The sequence below is a fragment of the Hesperophylax consimilis genome, chromosome 22 (assembly GCF_061612785.1).
Source record: "Hesperophylax consimilis isolate HC1 chromosome 22, BYU_Hcon_1.0, whole genome shotgun sequence".
Classification (NCBI taxonomy): Eukaryota; Metazoa; Arthropoda; class Insecta; order Trichoptera; family Limnephilidae; genus Hesperophylax; species Hesperophylax consimilis.
In genome coordinates, this window is record NC_142857.1 from 6,592,243 (window position 1) to 6,613,395 (window position 21,153).

The window sequence follows — 21,153 nt, forward strand, 5'->3', positions numbered from 1 at the left end:
ATTTTAATACAAAGAACACACTCTAAAACTTTTCGAAACATTTTTTTAAATTTATAAATTACAATTTTTGTGATTTTCTCAACTACCATAACCATCGTACATGATTTAGATCATGCTATTTCATAGAAACAAATAATAAAACATAAGGGGAAAGGACATATAATGGGGAAAAATACAAATTATTATTATTTTTATAAGCAATAATTGTTCGCCTGAAACACTCATCCACATTGAAAAATCTCCTGATAAAAAATACATGACGCCAACGGGACACGAACCCGTGTCCATTCGATTTCCGGTCGAAAGCTCTGACCACTGAGCTATGGAGGCTTATCTCTTACCCGCGAAATTATTCAATATATGCTAGTGTTTCATTCAACAATTACTGCTTGTTACATTTTTTTTTTTTTTTCACCTGAGAACAACCAACTTAATTTTTTTTTATCAGGAGATTTTTCAATGTGGATGAGTGTTTCAGGCGAACAATTATTGCTTATAAAAATAATTGTTATCCTTTGTGCTATGCATAAATGAAATCTTGTCTTAAAAACATTAATTTATCAAAAAATAATAACAAATTATTATATAAACCTTAATAGAAATTAAATCGAGATAAAGCTGTATGATAAAAAGGTATTAAAATGAAAATCAAATTTAAAAAAAAAAAAAATTATTAATTCTACATAGTAATGATCAGCAGAATCCATTTCTAGCCAAAAAAATACCCTTGAAAATTCAAGTCTCTATGTCTATGAAAGGCGATTTTCAGCCCACTGTGCGGCGGTGTGATGGTGGGCGGTGGATGAAAAAGTTACAGTCGAGTTAGAAAAAGTGATTTTCAAAATATGTTATCCTCCGCCCGGCGACGTCATGCTGGGCGTGAGACGAAGAAAGTGCGGTGATCAGACGCAGCCGGGGGGCCTGAGATGCAGAACTGCAGAAGCACCGATAGGACTTCGGCCTTGACAGTGAACAATGACGATGTGAATAGTGAAGAAGCAACCCGAACCATATGACAACTAGTTAAGTTATAGATGTAAGTAGATCTAAGTATAATTTAGATTTGGTATTAGAACTTGACAAACCCAATTAAAATCGAAACTCATAATCAATAGATGTTCTTAATTAAATTCACCTCCTTAGTCCCCACACAGGCGACCCGAATTGATAAGAAGGCAGAACATACAACTTAAGAGGTAAGCAATATATTTGAGTATTATTCTGAGCTAGTTGCCGGAGAATCTGCAAACGATATTGTTACACGATGCCTGCTGCGACACTCTAGCAATAATTCTAATCCTTATATTTTGTAATGACTCCTTGAATCCACGAGCTGAACTTGGCCGCATCACAAAACACAAGGTAGTTTTTAAGATCGCAATTTTTATGCTCGTGTTTGATGCTGTAGGACACCACTCCCCGCAGCTCGTAGTGGTCGTCCTTCCACAGGGCCACTGCGGCCCCGGAGTCTCCTTTGCAAGGACCTCTCTCGTGTTTCAAAGTTCCTGGAAACAAACATCACTATTAAGGAAACAGCAGCCAGCTCAGGGACTCGATTCTCGACGAAGTCATTCCATTCGAACAACGAGTGGGTTGAACCAGTGGAATGACTTCTGACGTTTGGCGTATGTAATTAGTAATTATGTACCTTCGATGAGACTCAAGAATAAGAATTTCGGCCAATGTACGAACTTTCGACGGTGATTGCGAGCGGTCTGGATTGGAGAATCGATACCCAGGAGGTCTAACACGTTCGATCGATAAAGCTCCATGTCAATACTATATTGATGAAATACGACCTCTGTGGTCAGTTAGTCGTCTTTGCGAAACATGGTCAAAATATGATTCCGACAGTCGGTTTGCAAAAGCCGCTAAAAAAGCGCGGCCTCCAAAGTGATAAGCTGTCAATACGCACGACTTTTTGGATAATGTCGTTCGTTATACAAAATGGAATATATATATTAATTATTCCCCTTTATGTATACAGGGTGTATCGGCAAGTACCCGACAAACTTTAACCAGCTATTCCTCAGCACATTTGGAGTAAAAAATGTTATGGGCGCTTTGCTGTCCGGTAACATTTTTTTTCCATTAAAAACAAAAAAATAAATAAAAAATCCACACTCCGTCACTGTCATTTGCCTTGTTTCTCGTGTTCAACAGCTGTTATTAGCAAGTGTGTCAAAAAGTGTCCTCGCTCTTTCGTACACACTAAATAATAATAGTTAAAAATGAGACGAATGGTGCCGTGCCATTTCGTTGTGATTGTAAAAGCGCGCCAACGTAGGTACGTACGTACATTATTCAACTAAACTCGAACAAAATATTGCGAGACGGGTTTTCAAACTTTGACAAAGGATAAAACATTGGTGACATGTGGTAAAAATATGAATAGTAAATTTTTTATTAAAAAAAATGTTACCGGACAGCAAAGTGCCCATAACATTTTTTACTCCAAATGTGCTAAGAAATAGCTGGTTAAAGTTTGTCGGGTACGTGCCGATACACACTGTATGTATATATAAAGGGGAGGAATTAATATTATTTAGCCATAACTTGTTATATTTGAACAACTTTCGTTTCTCCAAGCCCGAACCAATGAACATCATTTGTCCGAATGGATTCAACTCAAATTGTACAATTGTATGACATTACAGCAGTTATATACGAAATAAATATTGGTCCTACCAAACAGGGATTTGACTCAGTTGGTAGCGCTGTCGACTCCATTCCCTGGGAAGGAAGATTCAATCCTCAATCAAACCAAAAAATGTTTTTAAATACAACTTAACAAAAGTAGGTGCATAAGAGTAAAAGTACTTTGTTTTTTACTAGATGATGTTTTAAGCAATTATAGTGTTTTTTTTAATTTTTAAACATTCATAAATATAATTGAAGAAGAAGAAGATAAACAGAATAGGACGCAGAAAATAAAAAAAAAAGATATCGGTCACAACTAGGAATCGAATCCAGGATCTCTTGTATTAGGTACCGGGACAGCGTTTTAACCACACAACCATTGGGACCTAATTATTTAACGTCATATTTATCGATGTTATATTTTAAATTCAGAATATTACCAATATTATCTTGCAACAAATTTTTCCCATTTTTGGCAGCTACCTCTTTGAATTATGACAAAATTCGAATTGAAAATATTGTCTCGGACAAACATATCCGTTTTTTTTATTTACGGAGTACCTATGAATGAATATGCTTACAATAAATAATATTTCTTATAATATTATACTTTTCTTTAAGTTTTGGAGGTTTTCGCCGGTAAGACAAAAGATCCTGGGTTCAATTCCTAATTGTGACCGTTATCTTTGTTGTTTGTTTTTGGGGTGTTATGCCGTGTTGCGCTAACTCCTTCTTTAGCCGACGTTTCGGACAGCGTTGCAGTGTCCATCATCAGGGCAGATCCGGTAGATCCGAAGATGTGAAGATCACACATCTTCGGATCTACCGGATCTGCCCTGATGATGGACACTGCAACGCTGTCCGAAACGTCGACTAAAGAAGGAGTTAGCGCAACACGGCATAACATCCCAAAAACAAACAACAAAAATGCTTTTGGCCGTGAAAATCTAAAAACTTACGTGACCGTTATCTTTTTTTTTCTGTGTCTTGTTCTGTTACATGTTTCGTTTAGACGTATAAATATTATCTTCGTCTTCAATAATTTATTGCATCAATGGGTATTACATTAACAAGTAAAAGAAAAATTATTCCAATCAAAATTGAATATTCGGAAATAGACTAAGGTCCGCGGTTAGACCCGAAAATATTTCTCTTTATAATTAGGAAATTAAATAAGTTGATTGAGAATCTTATGTAACATATTATTAATTTGTATCTATGCTTTATAATTTCAGTAAGAAAGTACATTTTTTTATTTACCTGCACAGAATTGTGTGTTATCATCTATATTGCTTAACATTCCCGACGACGCGCGGCACTGGTCGTTAGACACGATGGGAATCTTCACGAGCATTGGTTCTGGGGTGGCAACGTTACCCCTTTCGTCACTTCCCCAACCAACAACCTGGAACAAAAATCAATAAAAAGCATTGCACACTATAAAGGGGGATAATCCTTGGGGTAACACTGGATGTTTAATTAAACGTTATCCAACACACTGATGACATCATTAACAAAGCCAATAAAATGCTGGGATTTATAATTCGCATAGCAAAACCCTTCCACAGCATAAACACTCTATATTCCCTTTACACCTCATATATTCGCCCGCACCTGGAACACTGTACACCGATCTGGACTCCTTTATACCAAGCCCATATCGAAAGAATAGAATTTTAAACACATAAATTATAAACTAAACTTACACTTCTCAAATTATACCGAATCCATTCATTTCATAATTTTAACTCCCTCCAAACACGACGTCTAATTTTTGATTAAATCTTATTATTTAAAATCCTAAATAATGGTCTGGACTCACAAGAACTTACCAATTTAATAAATCTTCATATTCCGTCTAGATCAACCCGACAATCTGATTTATTTTATCTACCCTCGTGTAGAACAAACATTCGAAATGTAAACAAACATTCGTATATGTGCACAATATAATACAAAATTTTACAGCATTGACATTTTTGGTAATAACCTAAAGAAATATCGATATGAAGTAATGCGTACGATCGATTATTAATATGAGAGTATGGAATGTATCGGCAGCATCTCCTATCCTCTTCCTATTCTAAAAAGATGATGTGTTATAAATGTCGCATATCGTTGGGACGATATTCGCTGTGATCTTAGCAGGTGGTAAGATCGCGATCGCGCAAGGCGATTTTGAAAATTATGCGACGGCAGCAGAAAGAGTCTCATCTGTCAAAGTGACAGTTCCCATACAAAGAAATGATATTCCGCGGCAGTCCCACCATCGAGCTGACCCTCTCTACTGAGGAAGATTATAGCGTTAAAACCAAAATAACTTTCATAGCCATCTGTGTTATATTTCTATAGATACTTGTGTTTTAAAGATCTAACATCAAGTTTTTAAAGTTTCCAATATTATACAAGGTTCTAGAATCACTTCAAACCTTTTGCAATTTCCATTTCGTTTGTATTTCACAGCAGATCGTTTTTAAGAGGCGCAGTGTAGTTCGTCACTTTAGTTGGATAGTGTTCTAACTTCGCTTTACCGTGTTCTGATGTATCAAAGTTTGAAAGACGATTTCTAATAATTTATTTGACTTTTTTTCTGATTTTGAGGTTATAGATTGTCTTGTTTATTAGAATTTTAGTTTAAAGGAAAATATTGAATCAGAAATGGCGTAATCTTGGAATGGCATTAAAGAAATGTAGTTAGAACCTTGTTCGATTAATTGTTATGACCTAGCTTGTGAACTAAATTACTTTTCGAAAGTTTTAACCTAAAAATCAGAAATCCGTTAAGAAATATGATTTTTTTTTCGTAGGAAGCAATTAATTTGTGGTTAGACATTCTATATTTAAATAAATTATTTATATAAATAGTGGAATTGTTGTCTATACTAAAGTAAAATGTACTGTTATCAGAGATATAATGTAATACCCATGTGTAAAGTAAACTGTTTGTCAATTCAATTTGATGTAAATAATATGTCATTTAATATAATCGCAACATATCGAACACACAATTCTAACGTACCATTATGTATAGAAAATCTAACAAATAATATGTAACAAGAACCATTTGAATAGAATCATAATAAGTGACTTAAATGTTGATATTGGCCTTAATAATCATTGTATATCATTATAATATTGGCCCTAATAATCATTGTAAATTATTGTAATATTGGCCCTAATAATCATTGTAAATCATTATAATATTGGCCCTAATAATCATTGTAAATCATTATACTATTGGCCCTAATAATCATTGTAAATCATTAGAATATTGGCCCTAATAATCATTGTAAATCATTATAATAGTGGCCCTAATAATCATTGTAAATCATTATAATATTGGCCCTAATAATCGTTGTAAATCATTATAATATTGGCCCTAATAATCATTGTAAAAATAACATTGATAATACATATGCTCTGAATGACATGAAGCTAATATCATCTGTAAATTATTTCACTAGAGAATTTGCAAAACAATCGACATCATGCCTGTGATTTAGGCATTCGTAACAATATTAAACACAAAGAAGAAATAAATCTATCATATGGACTGTATGATAATTCACCATACGAATTTATTTGTTTTGTGATTCATGTAAAAACTCAGGAATTAACGGTCCTGGAAATAATTTAAAAAAAAAATTATTTGTTAAAACGCACAAGAGCCCTACTGCTCCCAACCGTCTGAATTTTATGAGGCAGCAGGTGGTAGGGAGGGGAAGGAGATTTTGATTATATACTAGGTGAGTACCGACAAAATAATAACATACATTGGCGTTTTTTATAACATTCACTACGCATTGGAAATATTTATATTAAGTTTTCATACTCATATTCGTATCCAGCAATTTCGATGAGTTCATTATTAAAATCAATAATTTGAAAATTCAATAGAACTGCATAGTGTTAATAGAGACATTCACAAATGGTGAATTACCCGCCTATCACCTACCAAACTATAATTACATCCCGACAGCAATAAACATTAATAATAATAGCGGAATTGTAGTGTTCATTCACACTAAATTCCGCCATTGTCACTATTTTAGAACACCCGATATTTCTTAACTAACTAACTAACCATCACGCCGTTTCCCCGTAGGGGTAGGCAGAGAGAACGAACCGCCAAACAACTCGGTCTTGGCACACACTCCTTGCCTCATTCACATTCATACATCGTCTCATATTATTCTCTTATATTATTCTGACTCTTGTCATGGCCCGACTCAAGTATCTGATTCACTTGGTCGTGCCATGTCTTCCTCGGGCGTCCCCGACTTCTGCTGCCATTCACATTTGCATCGTATATTTTCCTTATACTATTTTTTCATCGCTCATTCGCTCTACATGCCCAAACCATCTAGGCGTTCCTTTTTTGATCTTACTCATTACGCTTACATCATCCTTGCACTCTTTGCGGATCTCCACATTCCTCACACGATCATATATGGTTTTACCACACATACGCCTCAGAGATCTCATTTCAACAGCATTCAATCTACTTTCATCCTTTCTTTGCCAGTTCCATGCCTCACTTCCATACATCAAGGTAGGTACCAGCACTCCATTGTGGACTGCTAACTTCACTTCTTTGGACAATTTTTTGTTAGCGCCAACTGCGTTCAGTCCTCCATTAACGGAATTACCCGCATTTACCCTTTTTTCAAAATCTCTGTCAGCCTTCCCACCTCTCTAGAACATACTTACTAAATACACAAACTCATCCACCTGCTCCAAGTATTCCTCATTCACAACTATATTGTACACTGTTTTCGTACTCTCTCTTTCAAACACCATTACTTTAGACTTACTTACATTCATCATTAACTCATTCTTCATGCATGCTTCGTTCATCCTAGACACGAGAGACTGCAGATCATCCATACTATTAGCAATCAGCACCGCATCATCAGCATACAACAGGCAACATACTTTCAGATTACTCAAATTTGCGCCTAATCCCACCTCTTTCAATTCTTGCATACAATTATCCATGTATAGATTGAATAACCACGGTGACATTACGCAGCCGTGTATAAACTTTTTGTGATATCGAACCACCCCGTAAAACCACCGTTCACCCTAACACATGCAACGCTTCCCTCATACAGAGACGCAATTGCCTGAGTCAGATTCGTTGTCACTCCATACTTAGACAAAACCTTCCATAGCTTTTTCCTGTCGACTCAGTCGTATGCTTTTTGTAGATCTACAAAGGCACAGAAAAGTTTCTGGTTTTTTGCCAGAAACTTCTCGGTGAGCATACGCAATGAAAAGATCTGGTCCATGCACCCCCTTCCACTCATAAAAGCACCTTGCACATCCCATATTTTCCTTTCTTACCCTTTCAAACAAAATTCTACCATACAGCTTGCCAACTGAACATAGCAGGCTAATAGCCCTATAATTCCCACATTCCATACATGACCTTTTACCTTTTTATAATGGCATGATCACTATGATCCAATCTAAATGCGTGTAAACCTCCTCTAAACATTGGTTAAAAAGATTGCACAACCATGTGAGAATTATACGGCTATCTCCTTTAAAATATTCAGCAGCAATATTGTCGAAACCGACAGCCTGACCATTCTTCATACATTTAATTGATCTTTCTATCTCATCCATGCTAATTTCGGTAAAATTCAGTCCATCATCATTCATTTCCGATTCGCCGCTAGAATCACTGTCACTCACTTCATACTAACTGCATTCAAATTTAAATAAAACTTGATAAATATATTTATCATATAATTGCCATTTCAAGATTTCCTGGCTCCACCACTTAAAAAAATGCAACAAAATTGCATTACTTCAGATACATAAAGATCTCTTTAATAAAAATCTTATCCCACCGTTAAATATTAGCACAAGAAATAATTCTGTTGGTGGAATAACTGTACACCTCGTACGAACTACGAGTACAACAACACAGTATCACTGTGTATATAAGGGAAAAAAGTATTTAATAGATTAGTTACGCCTTGATATACAAATAGAAAAAAATATATGATAAAAACGGGTCAGTAGAAAACGTTACTCATAATGACGCGCATGCGTACTACTTATAACGGCCGTAATACGACAGTATTAGAAGTTGACACATTTTTAAACCACCTGATTCCCAGGCACACGGAAGAAAGGATTAGGAAGTATTACTATCGTATTAAGACGGAGATTGCGGACTTTTATGTTAGCAATCGGCTTGAAAATGTAAAAAAGCAGTAAAACCCATTAGCAGGACTATAAGAGGAATATTTTAAATCGATTTACCAAAGCATATACGGAAAGTATAATCAAATTGGCCAAATTTCGAATCAATTCAAAGCAGACCGGGTCAATGACATCGAAAATGACATCTGAAGTAAAGTGAATTTAGCAACTAAACGCGAAAGGCGAAAATGACCGTATTTTTGAGGATTGGAACAATGTGGTGACAGTCTAAAAAAATCTTACACAAATATTATTATGAGTAAAGATAGCAGTAAACGACCCTCTTCACGGTATAGCTATACCGACGTTGCAGTGGCGTATTAGGGAGACTGCATTACTTTAGACCAGCGGTCGGGGAACTGGGGTAAATTGAAAAAATGTTTTTTTGGGGTAATTAGGAAATTTTTCTAGTTTGCTCTTTTGGAAGACTGTGAAAATATTACTTTTGATGACATCAGGGATACAGTTATAAAACATCTTACCAAACTCAGAGAGCGGTTCTCTGAATGCTTTCCAGATCTTGATATTGTAATATTCTCATCTTTTCGCCATTCTTTTATTTGTTTAAAACAATATAAAATTTTCTTCTCTCTTGGCTATGACCGGTATTTAATTTTTTTTCTCTAAGGCTTTGCATATGTGTTCGCAGGGATGGAAAATTCCTCCCCTACAACACATAAGCCTCCATGAAAATTGGACCCTTAATTTCTTTGATATCTACAGAAAGCTACTTAAAGCTCTCTTGTACTATACATCTTTATAGACATATGTACTTAACTAATTAATACGTTATTTACGAGCTTGAACGCAAATATTTTCGTATTTATATTGTAATTAAATTCCATCAAACGTTGTGTAATTTTTTGATTTATGATATAGGATTTTAATTACTTTCATTTTGTCCAGTTGCACTGTTTCTAAAATGTCTATTATAATGCAAGATTTTCATTCCCAATCGTTTTCCTAATATCCCCGCTCCATCTAGAATTGATAACGATTAGTTTCTAATGTCCCTAACACTCTCACCTCTCTTTAGTACGATTTTCATTGAACTTGACACCCTCCTTCTATCATAAATAAACGCACGTCAGTTGAAAATCCTGCCAGTAATTTCCCTAAGTTTTTCCGCCCTCTCTTATACTATCACGTTTATAATTTTTTTTCATTGCATTTTCGTGTGTGTTTTTCAACTTGTAAAATCTTCAAAGCACTCGATTTCTATGGTTCGCTATCTCATAAATGTCTCAGTTTTTCTAAACATTCCCAGGACTTGTTCCCTTGAACGTCGATGTTTACACTATAGTGCGTTTACCTCTAATTTTTGTGGGAACGAAGAAGCCATTACTTATCTTTTTTACCGCCGGGTCCAAAGTTCATTCCTTTGTCTTCCGTAGACACACGCCTTTCCGTTCACTGATTGGTTACTCAAAATTTTATAGCTTTTTGTTCAGATCTATTGGTTGACAAAATTCAATGTTTATTTTTAGGCCTAGAGAAGGGGAATCCTAGTCGTCCTAGACGATTTTACGACCTCTCCGCTTTCGTCCTAGAACCTCGATATAATTCCAACTATTACAGGTGCCTACTGCAAACAAACTGGATCAATTTGAACTCAACAGAGGTCGCTAGAATGACGGTTTCCATAAATAATTTGTATATTTTTAATCCGCGAAGTGGGAAACTATGGTTTGTCTGTTTTCCACTGTGATTTAAGCCTTTCATCACAATATACATACTTTCAATTGGGTTGTAGATCCTTTCAAATGTGAAATTGCTAACATACCAGAAGAACCTCCGGGTTTTCCAGAAACAATACTTGAACTTCGATTTAATACTGAAGCACGTATTCAATTTGAGAGCAAAACCAATCTGTCGTCTTTTTGCATGTCAAAAGCTACAAAGGCTTTCAAAATTGCACACGAGGAGGGGGTAAAAAAGTTACTGCCATTTGCAACAACCTATCTTTGTGAACAAGGCTTTTCCACTCTAATGAACATAAAAACGTAGAACAGAATCGATTGAACGCCGAAGACTGTATTAAAATTGCTCTTACATCAAAGTCCCAATTTTGAAGTAATTGTATCAAACATGAAGCAACATCATTTCTACAAAAACTGGAAGGGAAACCTGAAAATCCGAATTTTTGTTTGATTCAATTTGAGAATTTTATTTTGTTTGTCTATTACATACTTATTATTTTCATGTAACTTTTTTTCCGTGTAAATTAATTCAATAAATAATTTTTATTTAAATATACATTGATTGTCTTCTATTCAAAATGGGGGGAAGGCGTAATATCGACTTACGTGAAAATATTTTGGGGTAATGGTTAAAAAGTTCCCCGACCGCTGCTTTAGACTATTTGACCACAATTTCACCTCACACTAATATTTAAGTATATCTTAAACTTACGATTCCATCACTACCGACAATACTGTTGAGATCGTTGTTCCCGCCCCACAGACATATTGGCTGGATGAAGTCGGTATAAGCAACTGGTGACTCCAGCACGAGAGCCGTCAAGTCTTCGTGGTTTTGTCGTAGGTACCCCCCGTGATGCGGAGTCAGCTCTATCTTCACCAGCTCCCGAATCTGCTTATTGTCATCGTCGTCCGCTGTTCTGTCAAATACGCCCAGCTCAACAAAATAGGCACTGATAGGGCGCAATTTTTTTTCGTACATACAATGTGCCGCTGAAACAAACAAATTAATCATTTTCAAACATTTATTTTTTCAAATATACAGGGTTTTCCAATAAGAGATGTTATTTTGAATAGCCCGCTATTTCGGTAGATGTTACTTTTGAAGCTGTTATTTTGTGACATTTGACAAGTAAAAACTACGCTATTAATAAAAATGGAACAATACACGCTTCAACAACGCATTGAAATTATTAAAATTCACTTAAGTGAATCAAATGCAAATCATCTTGAGTGATGAGGCCCATTTCCACCTCGGTGGCTTCGTCAACAAGCAAAATTATCGCATCTGGGGCTCGGAAAACCCAAGAATTATTGTTGGAAAGCCTCTCTATTCTCGAAGTGTGACTGTTTGGTGCGGTTTATGGTCCGGCAGAGTCATTGGACCTTACTTTTTCGAAAATGAGGCTGGAGAAACAGTTACGGTGAATGGATTGCGCTATCGAGAGATGATTAATGATTTTTTATGGCCGGAGTTGGATGGTATTGATTTGGACAACGTTTACATAATGCACTTCGTGCCACACAAGCAAAAAAACCATGGATTTTTACTGGAAAAGTTTCTTTGAATTTCAAAATAACACCTCTTATTGGAAAACCCTGTATTATACGCCCATACGGGTTTTTACAAATATGCACAGAGAAAAACGATTACTGCTGATTTATTAAAATCCTGCAAGTTTCATAAAAAAACTTTAGTACATTCATAATATGCAGATGCATAAACACGTGTTTTTTATTGAAGAAGTAAAAATTAGTTAAAGAAATTACCAAATGAAACACAAATAAAATAATAATAAAAGCTAACTTTACTATTATTTATGAGGTATGCTTTTACAGCCGCCTTGTAAATTCCATGCAGTTGAACACATCTGCTGTTTCTGAGAAAGTATTGCCAACTGCATGCAATCAGGCACAAGTGAGTATCATTTAGTAATCTCATAAACAGTAGATGTGTTCAACTGCACTGTTATCCCAATCCTGATATTTTTCTTCCAATTAAAAATAATTTTTGATCGAGTATTTTTAGTTGGTGTATTGAAGTAAATCAGGGCTGTCTATCATACCATTAAGATTTTTTTAAATAAAAGTTATGTCGGAACGAAGATTTCTATCTGAGAGTTTTAATAGTGGTAATTCTTTCATCAAATTTATGGTTTCTATAGTATACACATTTGGAAATTTATACTGAAAGTAAAAAAAATAAATTAATCCTATCTAATATTATAAACAGAAACCCGTGTTCGCTTAGCGGCCTAACCTTAACCTGCCATTGCTACCCACCGACGCGACGGTTATGGTGGTAGATGGCCCATGGTGTCACATCGAAAGTAAGAGAGTTTGGCGGGGGTGGGGGAGTGGGAAGGCCGCGAGTGGGAATGCTTCCGATTATTTCAGAAAAGGCCCGCCGACTGTGTCGGTGAGTCTAGAAGGTTCCAGAAAGTTAATGAAGGTTCTCGAATGCTCTAGAAGGTTCTGGAAGGAGAATGTTCAAGAAGGTTCTATACGGTTTCCCTTTCAAATAATCTTTGAACTTACGGGGGTTTGCTCGACGCTCACATTTTAATTATTTCCGATGAACGTATTACTAAATTCTCAAATGTTTCTAGAGGGACCTTACGGATGTAAGTTATTTATATTTAAGATTAATAAATAACCACGTCCTTACCATAAAAATATTTTATGAAAAACTGTTTGAAAATTTTATAAAACGTTTTTCAACTATGAAATTAGCGGTAAGCAACAGATTTCATTTTTTTAGACGGTGAATTACGAATTGAATTCTGACATTACGCCGAACATTATTTTACACGACTCCATCACTTACGTAGTTCAGATTCTCACTTCAGTTTAGAGATTTGATAGGGAAAACTGTCCAATACACCTATTTTTGTATTGGCCCTGAAATTTTGCTTACCTGTGATAACAATATTACTAGAGACAAGACTGCCGGTGCAGATGTATTGTCTGTCAGTCTTCAGATAAAGTGCTGCAAGCCAGGGCCAATCCCCGGCAGTTGTCTTTTGCCCCCCAACTATAAAGTTTTTCGGGTTCTGCACCTGTGGCATCCCGCACTCCGCGTCTGGGCTGCAATCATACAGAACAATATCAATAATACTATTGTTTGATTGTTTGAATCTACTTTGTCTTTTCATTACCATCAAGACCAAACAGACCTATTAAATGTGATTTATCTTAAATTTTAAAACAATTCAAATGGAGTTCTACTAATAAAAAAACAATAAAACACAATAACATTAAAAATATATTTTTTTAAAATAACAAAAGACGGGCAAATTCCGCGGGATATCTAAATTCTATCCTGTAATCCCGCAGGGTTTGAAATAGGTGTGGGATTTGCAAACCCTAGTTAGGTTAGGAGAAAAGACGTGATGTATAGGTTAAGCTGGTTTTTTTTTAAATATTTTTGTATTTAACACTTTGTGTGCCCCCGTCTATACAGTGCCTAGTATTGTAGTTGAGAAAATCACCAAAATTGCAATCTTTTAGAATAAAAAAAAACTAAAGCCTCAGTAACCAACTCATTTCGCCACTCGGTTGGGGAGACGGAATTATGCAGGGTTGGAAGGAAGGTATTTATTAATTCAGGTCGTGAAAATGTCCCGGATTGGATGAAGGACGAAAAACAGATTCCTGTAGCTCGTCCGTCAGGTTTCACGCACCTGCACCGATACAACGGTGATCAATACTGCTAGCTTCTTAGAACAGACTCCAATAAATTATTTGTAGAACAAACTCAGCATGCCTACATTGCGTCTGTGCAATAGAGATGGCAATCGGTCTTATTACAAAACAGACGGACCGCCCTCTTTTGAACAGAAACAAGTAGTCATTCTACATAGGTAAGACAACCAGAAATATAAATATTAGAATCACAGAACATTTAAGATGTTTAAATAACAATCATTTTTCAGAGTTTGCCAATCATCCTATTTCCACCAATCATACTTTTAATAAGGACACAGGGGTTAAAATTCTTCACCGTAATAATAAAAGAAAAAGATTAGATAACTTAGAAGCCATTGAAATCAAAAAATCCCTAAATAATAACGCTAGTATATTGAATAACCAAATAAATTTATCGTTCAGTCCCATTCTAGATATATTTCCAGTAAACCGCTCTGTTATTGTGGGAATTCCCGCAATTGCCCTTCCCCATTTGTTAACTTCCCACTCAAACACCTAAATTATATTTTTATCTGTCAATATTTTGTATCATAGGTTAGTTTTAATATTCTCCTGACGAATGAAGGGTGCTTCCGAAACCGGTAGAGTACAATTAAAATTAAAGTGGTCTAAAACAAATTTATATCTTTTATTGTAAAGAAACAAGTAGTTTCATCAAGTATTTTGGTGTTGGACCCAGAGGTGGCTCCCTAATTCAATTGTTGAGATTTATACAGGGTTAGCAGCTGGTCACCAGACTCTGCTAGCTCTAACAAGACGGCAAGTTTATTGGAAGCTAGATTCACTCGAGCTTCTATAGAACCCCGATACATCGGCTCAAGGGCCGGTCTGATATACAATCCAAGCATTTCAAAGGAGTCTTAAAAGGTTTGATTAGTTAAAGGGGTTTCGTTCTTACCTGTTTGCCGGCGTTTTGAGTTTAGCACGAAGAGTGTGTGTGAGAATGATGTCGGAGATGCGTTGCCCCACAGCGCTAAAGGTTTCTGTTGGAGAAAAAATAGCTTTAGGCCACCTGTACACAGAGATGCATACTGACAAGCGACTCGAGTTTTGCGCCCGTAATATACGTGCCGCTCAGTGTTGCCAAGTTAGCATATTATATGCTAAATTTGGCATAATTACTCCATGATTAGCATAACTATTATGCTTTTAGCATATAGCATATTTATTTGGCTTATTTTTACAGAAACATGAAAATAATAAAAACCAATTTTTTAACTAACAAAAATGATATCGATAACTTTGTCTGTCTCCCCACCTCACTTGCACTATGGACAACACTTTTTCGGGCGATAAAGATAAAGATACTTTAAAAGTAGTAAAACCATCCATTATAAAAATAGTCCAAGAGTTCCGACTAAATGAACCTACGATTGAAAAACTGGTGTCTCAATGGAGAAACATTGTTCACATTAAATGGGAATCCTTGACTTCCACTGTAAAGTTTTGGAATGAAGTCATGCAATATAAAGATGCAGCTAATAATAACCCCTTCGGTGATTTATGTCAGTTTGCAATGTCTATTTTAATATTGCCGCATTCAAATGCAGACATTGAACGTGTATTTAGCCAAATGAGTCTGGTCAAAACAAAACTCCGAAATCGTTTGGCGGCGAGAACCCTGAATGCCATTTTTTACGTGAGATTTGGCCTAAAAAGAGCAGGAAAGTGCTGTTATTCTTACACTGTTCCTGACAAAGTACTACGCTGCATTGGGACCAAAGAAAGTTACGACTCCGTCTCTTAGCCTTCCACATCAGCTGCTGTTAATGAAGAAGAAGAAGATGAAGATATTGATATTTTATTTAACTGATTTTATTTCTAAGTTAAATTTATGTTAGCTTTTTTTGGCATTTTTTAAAGTAATTTAGCATTTTTCTGGCATATTTTTCCCATCCAAATACTAAGTTATATTTATGTTGGCTTTTTTTTGGCATTTTTTGAAGGAATTTAGCATATTTTTCCCATCACTCTAGCATATTTTGAAGTAGTTGAGTTGGCAACACTGGTGCCACTCGTCAGTCTCCGCCATATTATTTTGCTAGTGTTCGTACACGACTCCCGATCCGACCAAAGAGTAGGTGGGTAAACGTATCCGCCGTCAAGACCTAGATAAACCTCACCCCATGAACCCGGCATCCGTGCTAAGTCACAAAAAGTAGCGAATTTTATACTTGTAAATGTAGAAAAAATCAAATTCCGCGGCTGCACCTAAAAACAATATCAAAATCTGTATATTCCCTAGAAAATAGAAGAAAAATAAATGACCTAACTTTTTTATTTAAAATTATTCACTCCAAACTAGACTGTTGTAAACTCCTGCAATTCATAGATTTCAGAGTACCTACTCGAGCAACTAGGCAAAATATATTATTGTGCAACAATAACTTCAGTACCAACTACCACATACATGCACCTATTTCTCGCTTTTAAACACTTGAAAACAAATTCACCTCAAATATGGACATATTTCATATAAGTTTGCCTGTGTTCAAGAGATACCTGAATGACATTTTTATGTAGCATATTTAAAGACCAATTGCGTATATTTTTTATTTTCTTCTTGTTGTTTTCTTCTAGAAATATGTTGTGAACCTAAAATATATTATTATGTTTTAAAAATAAAAATTTTAAGTTGTCACCGTTTTATGCTGTAAATGAATATATTAAATTAATAAATAAATAATTCAGGTAGCACTGTGTACGGAAGCCAGCTTTAAGTCGATATTAAACCCTAAAAATATATATTTATTATAAAGGTTTCAAAATGTTCAATAAACTCACCTTACATTTTAAGGAAGCCAAAAGTCTTCACAATTTTGAAAAAAAAATTATAAGCCGCTATTTTAATTTAATGTTAGTGTTTAGCCAAAAAAACGTTTTTTTTAAAACTTTCTATGATTGATTTCAAAACTTAAGTATTTTACAAATTAAATGTATATTTCTAATAATAAAATTGAAAAGCATATTTTATCACCTTCCAAAAAATAATCGAAGAAAAATCCCATTTATTTGGTTGAGAAACGGAAATACACACAAATACTTTTAAAAATATAATGGTCAATATTCCAGAGGGCTGAAAATTTAAAATTTATATAAAATCGTGTTATAAAATATAACATTACCCAGGGCTAACCAAGTAACTTTATTATGAAATATTTATAAACTAAGTGGCATTCAGGAGTTAAGGGTGACAGATTAGGCTACAAATTCAAATCGATTTTTTTAACCCCATATTGCACGCTATACAATCCCATACAGTCCTGTCTGAGCGCCTTAATTACGCGGCTGTCGTCTGTCAAAGTGACAGATCCCATACAAAAAAATTATATTCCGCAGCAGTTCCTCAATTGATGTGACCCCTCTCCTAAGTAAGCGTATAGCGTAGTGTGTCACCCCAATATATAATACGTATCTATACGCCACGCCTAAATTATGCGTGCATAGTGTAGCGTAAAGCCTATGACAGACCACGCTATTTTAGCGCATCGCTCGCCATGAATTCGCATGGTAGTGTATGGCGAACCATGTTCTAAAATAAAGCAAGTCATGATGTGTATAGCGTAATGTGTCGGCTTCCTAATGTGTCTAAGGCTTTATGTTTAGTGGGACGTGTCTACTGCCTACCTGCAGTGCCTGTGCAGATGGTGTTCCCGTCATAGGTGATTGAGGTTATCTTGGGCAAGGGATTGGTCACTGGGAAGAGCACCCTGTAGAACACGCTCTCCGTTGACTGTATCGCTTGAAGTAAGTTATTTGGATTCAACAACTTTACTTCCCCCCTGTATGACTGAAATTATTGAAACATTTTTTTAAATCATAAATCAAATTATTTTTGTAATAGTATATTTTCAATATTTTTTTGGTTGAATATGCTATTTACAGGTATACAAATACAGAATATGTATTTTTTTACAAGGTTTTTACAAAATTTATCCATTTCTATTCGGTTGGTTTAACACTATGTGTGTATTTTTTGTGTTAATACCAAAGTCCCTACTATTCTGAGCCGGTAAGACAATATCACCCCCAATGAGGTATGTTTTGGTAGTTGGGAAGCTTAAGCTGAAGGTTGGGAATAAGTAGCTATTCAGATCTGGTCACTTTTAACAACTACAGCCAATTTTAGCAATGTCAAAGTCTTTAAGAAGGTCTGATTGGTGGTCGGGAACGATCGCAAATTTATAGAAACTGGTCCTGCTCTCAAACTTATCAAACCGCATTTAAACAACAGAAAAAAATATATTAGCATAGGAGATAAAAATACAGTCAACCCGAGAGAATAAATTATAAGTTTTCTCAAGGTTCGACACTGGGGCCACTCTTATTCCAAATGCACACACTGTCAATTAAAACTAAATGGCGAATAGAAAAATCTCAATTAGATCTTAACACCCTACTAGTTTTAGGGGCATACATAGTAATAGTTCATAAAATTATAAACAATTTTATTACTAATACCCAGTTTTTTTATTATTTTTTTGTTCATAACTGAACTATCCCAGCAACAATCTTTTGTATTTATTTAGTGATAATTGAATATTTCTGCTGAAAAATCCACATTATAACCCTCTATTAGTATTGTGGGCAATAAGAACTACATATTATGGTAGTTAGTCCCAAAAATTCTACAATGAAAGAAAATTCCAACGTTCTAGCAATCTGAAATTGATGGAAATTTAAAAGTAAAACGGAATGGAAACCATAAAAAATGATAAAAACATTGGCGAAAATACCCAGGTATTTTTATTTAAAAAAATAATAATAAATAATATTACATATTTAGATGAAGGCCGTGTAAAAAAAGTTTTTATACACTAGAATATATATGAATGTTAAAAAATATTAAGTTACCGTCGGTAGGCGCGCCTTGATGGACATGCCAATTTTAAGGGTGTGTGTCCCGTAGCCTATATTGGAGATCTCAATCTCTCCAACGGTGATGCCGTTCTCTTCGGTGTAGCTAAAGACGTCCGGGCACGGGGATCTCTGCCCTCGGGCCGAGGGCGGAGCGCCAAGGAGAATCGCCAACACCGCCCCAGCCCTCGCCCAGACTAGCGCCCGCCAGAGTTTCATGCTGCCCTGATAGCCTTAACTTCTCGATCTCTAGTTCGCAGGAATCAATTCCAATTATCTCAATCAATTCTCGATTCCAGGTATGAATGACCTTACAAATTATTAATGAACTTGACAAAAATAAGTATTGCTGATTTAAGAAGAATTTTTTTTTGTTATTTGTTTTTGTTATGCCGTTTTGCGCTAACTCCTTCTATAGCCTATGTTACAGTGTCCATCATCAGGGCAGATATGTAATAAATAGTGTTGAAATGTGTGCTTAAGTAAGTCTGTGCGATACCGTGTTGCCAGCTCCACAACTCTAAGAGCTGGTTTTACAGTAATAAGTAAAATGGTTTTCTGCGTTTAGCTTTGTTGTAACCGTCAATTACCGGATAGCAACAACTATTGAGCTTAGCTCCGTCGTCTCTATTAATATTAATGGGATTTTTTTGAATTTCAATTTCATCGAGCTCTGTGGGTTTAGGGTTTTCCCAGGACTTCAGGAACAAATCCAAAGTAATGGCCGGTTTCAATCAAATGCTACTGACTTATCCATACGTTGGTGACCCGAGCGATCAGAATATGTGAAGAACAAAAAATCGGAGCATAACACCCCAAAAACAAATAACAAAAATGCTTTTGGCCGTGAAAATCTTAATAAGAATCTCTTCAAATTATTTGTAATCCCGTTAAAAACGTGATTGAATGCCTTTAGCGAATGAATTAACATGTTTCCTCATAATGTATTCGTATGTTACTAAAAGTTTATTAGGAAACCTGTTAATTCATTCATTAAAGGCCTTCAATCCCACACTGATAAAAATAAGTACGGAAGATTGTTTAAAATCAAGTTAAAAACGTGATGGCACGCCATTTACTAAGAAAATATCAGTACATTCAGAATATATCTGAACTCGTGTTCACGCAGCCGCGCTTATCCCAATTAAGGCGATGCCATGCGTAGTAATGCAAAATCATTTGTTTTTGGTTTGAAAATTTGGTCGCCTGGAAATGATTCAGATGCTTTAATTAAATACTGCGAGTAGAATACATCTTGGCCTTTGAAATAATCGAGTATTTTTTGGATAAGTCTTTTTATAAGCCCAGAAAAAATAATGTATAAGGCCTATGAAAACTGCATTAAAGTTCAAAATCTCCTACTTACGAACCCATTTTCGGTTATGATTTTATTGTATAATGTGGAAAATTAAATTATTTATAAAATGATCGAAAAAAATTTTAATATTTATGCTTGAACATCCACAAAATAAAATAAAAGACACTTTTTGCCTTGTTTTTTTCTTGCATAAATCAAAACAGGCGGATGGTGTTAAGCGGGAATTTAAACCTTATCGCCATCTACGTAAGGGTTGTTATTGATAGCGACTCATTTTAAAATACTACACCACGTAGTGCATCACCTTAATGTAAAGACCAATATAAATAAAGGCGAAAACATCAGAATTTTTATGAACACATGTCCTGACATCCCCAAAAAAAAATATTCGTGTTTCACCGACAATTTGTTAGGAAACCTCTCAATTCATTGGATATAGACTTGCAGTCCCGTTTTTAACACAAATAATTTGACCAGATTTTTAATAAATTATCAATATTTTATATTAGTAAGTTTTGTACGATTTAAAGAGATTAACACGGATTGGTGAGTACGAGTATATCAACGACTTCGACGTTCGACCAACGGTAGAACTTCAACAACCTCATCATCAGAATCAAAGCTTCCTTGACTGCGGATATTAAACACTTTCAAAACACAAGACACTCGTAGCGTAGCACTGTAAAATGTCAATTATTGAATTAATCGAAAACA

The 21,153-nt window shown here is 35.3% G+C and overlaps 1 protein-coding gene across 1 annotated transcript; it reads right to left on the minus strand.

The window, feature by feature from the left end:
* LOC149412766 (chymotrypsin-like protease CTRL-1) lies at positions 1 to 19,455 on the minus strand. The gene is made up of 7 exons (XM_089645094.1): positions 19,119 to 19,455; positions 17,892 to 18,054; positions 15,163 to 15,247; positions 13,474 to 13,643; positions 11,269 to 11,549; positions 3,901 to 4,045; positions 1 to 1,505 (listed from the first exon to the last, which is right to left on the minus strand). Exons 1-7 carry the CDS (start codon positions 19,338 to 19,340, stop codon positions 1,294 to 1,296), a joined length of 1,278 nt encoding a protein of 425 aa, XP_089501220.1. The 5' UTR covers positions 19,341 to 19,455; the 3' UTR covers positions 1 to 1,293.
* Between the last annotated feature and the right edge of the window lie 1,698 nt (positions 19,456 to 21,153).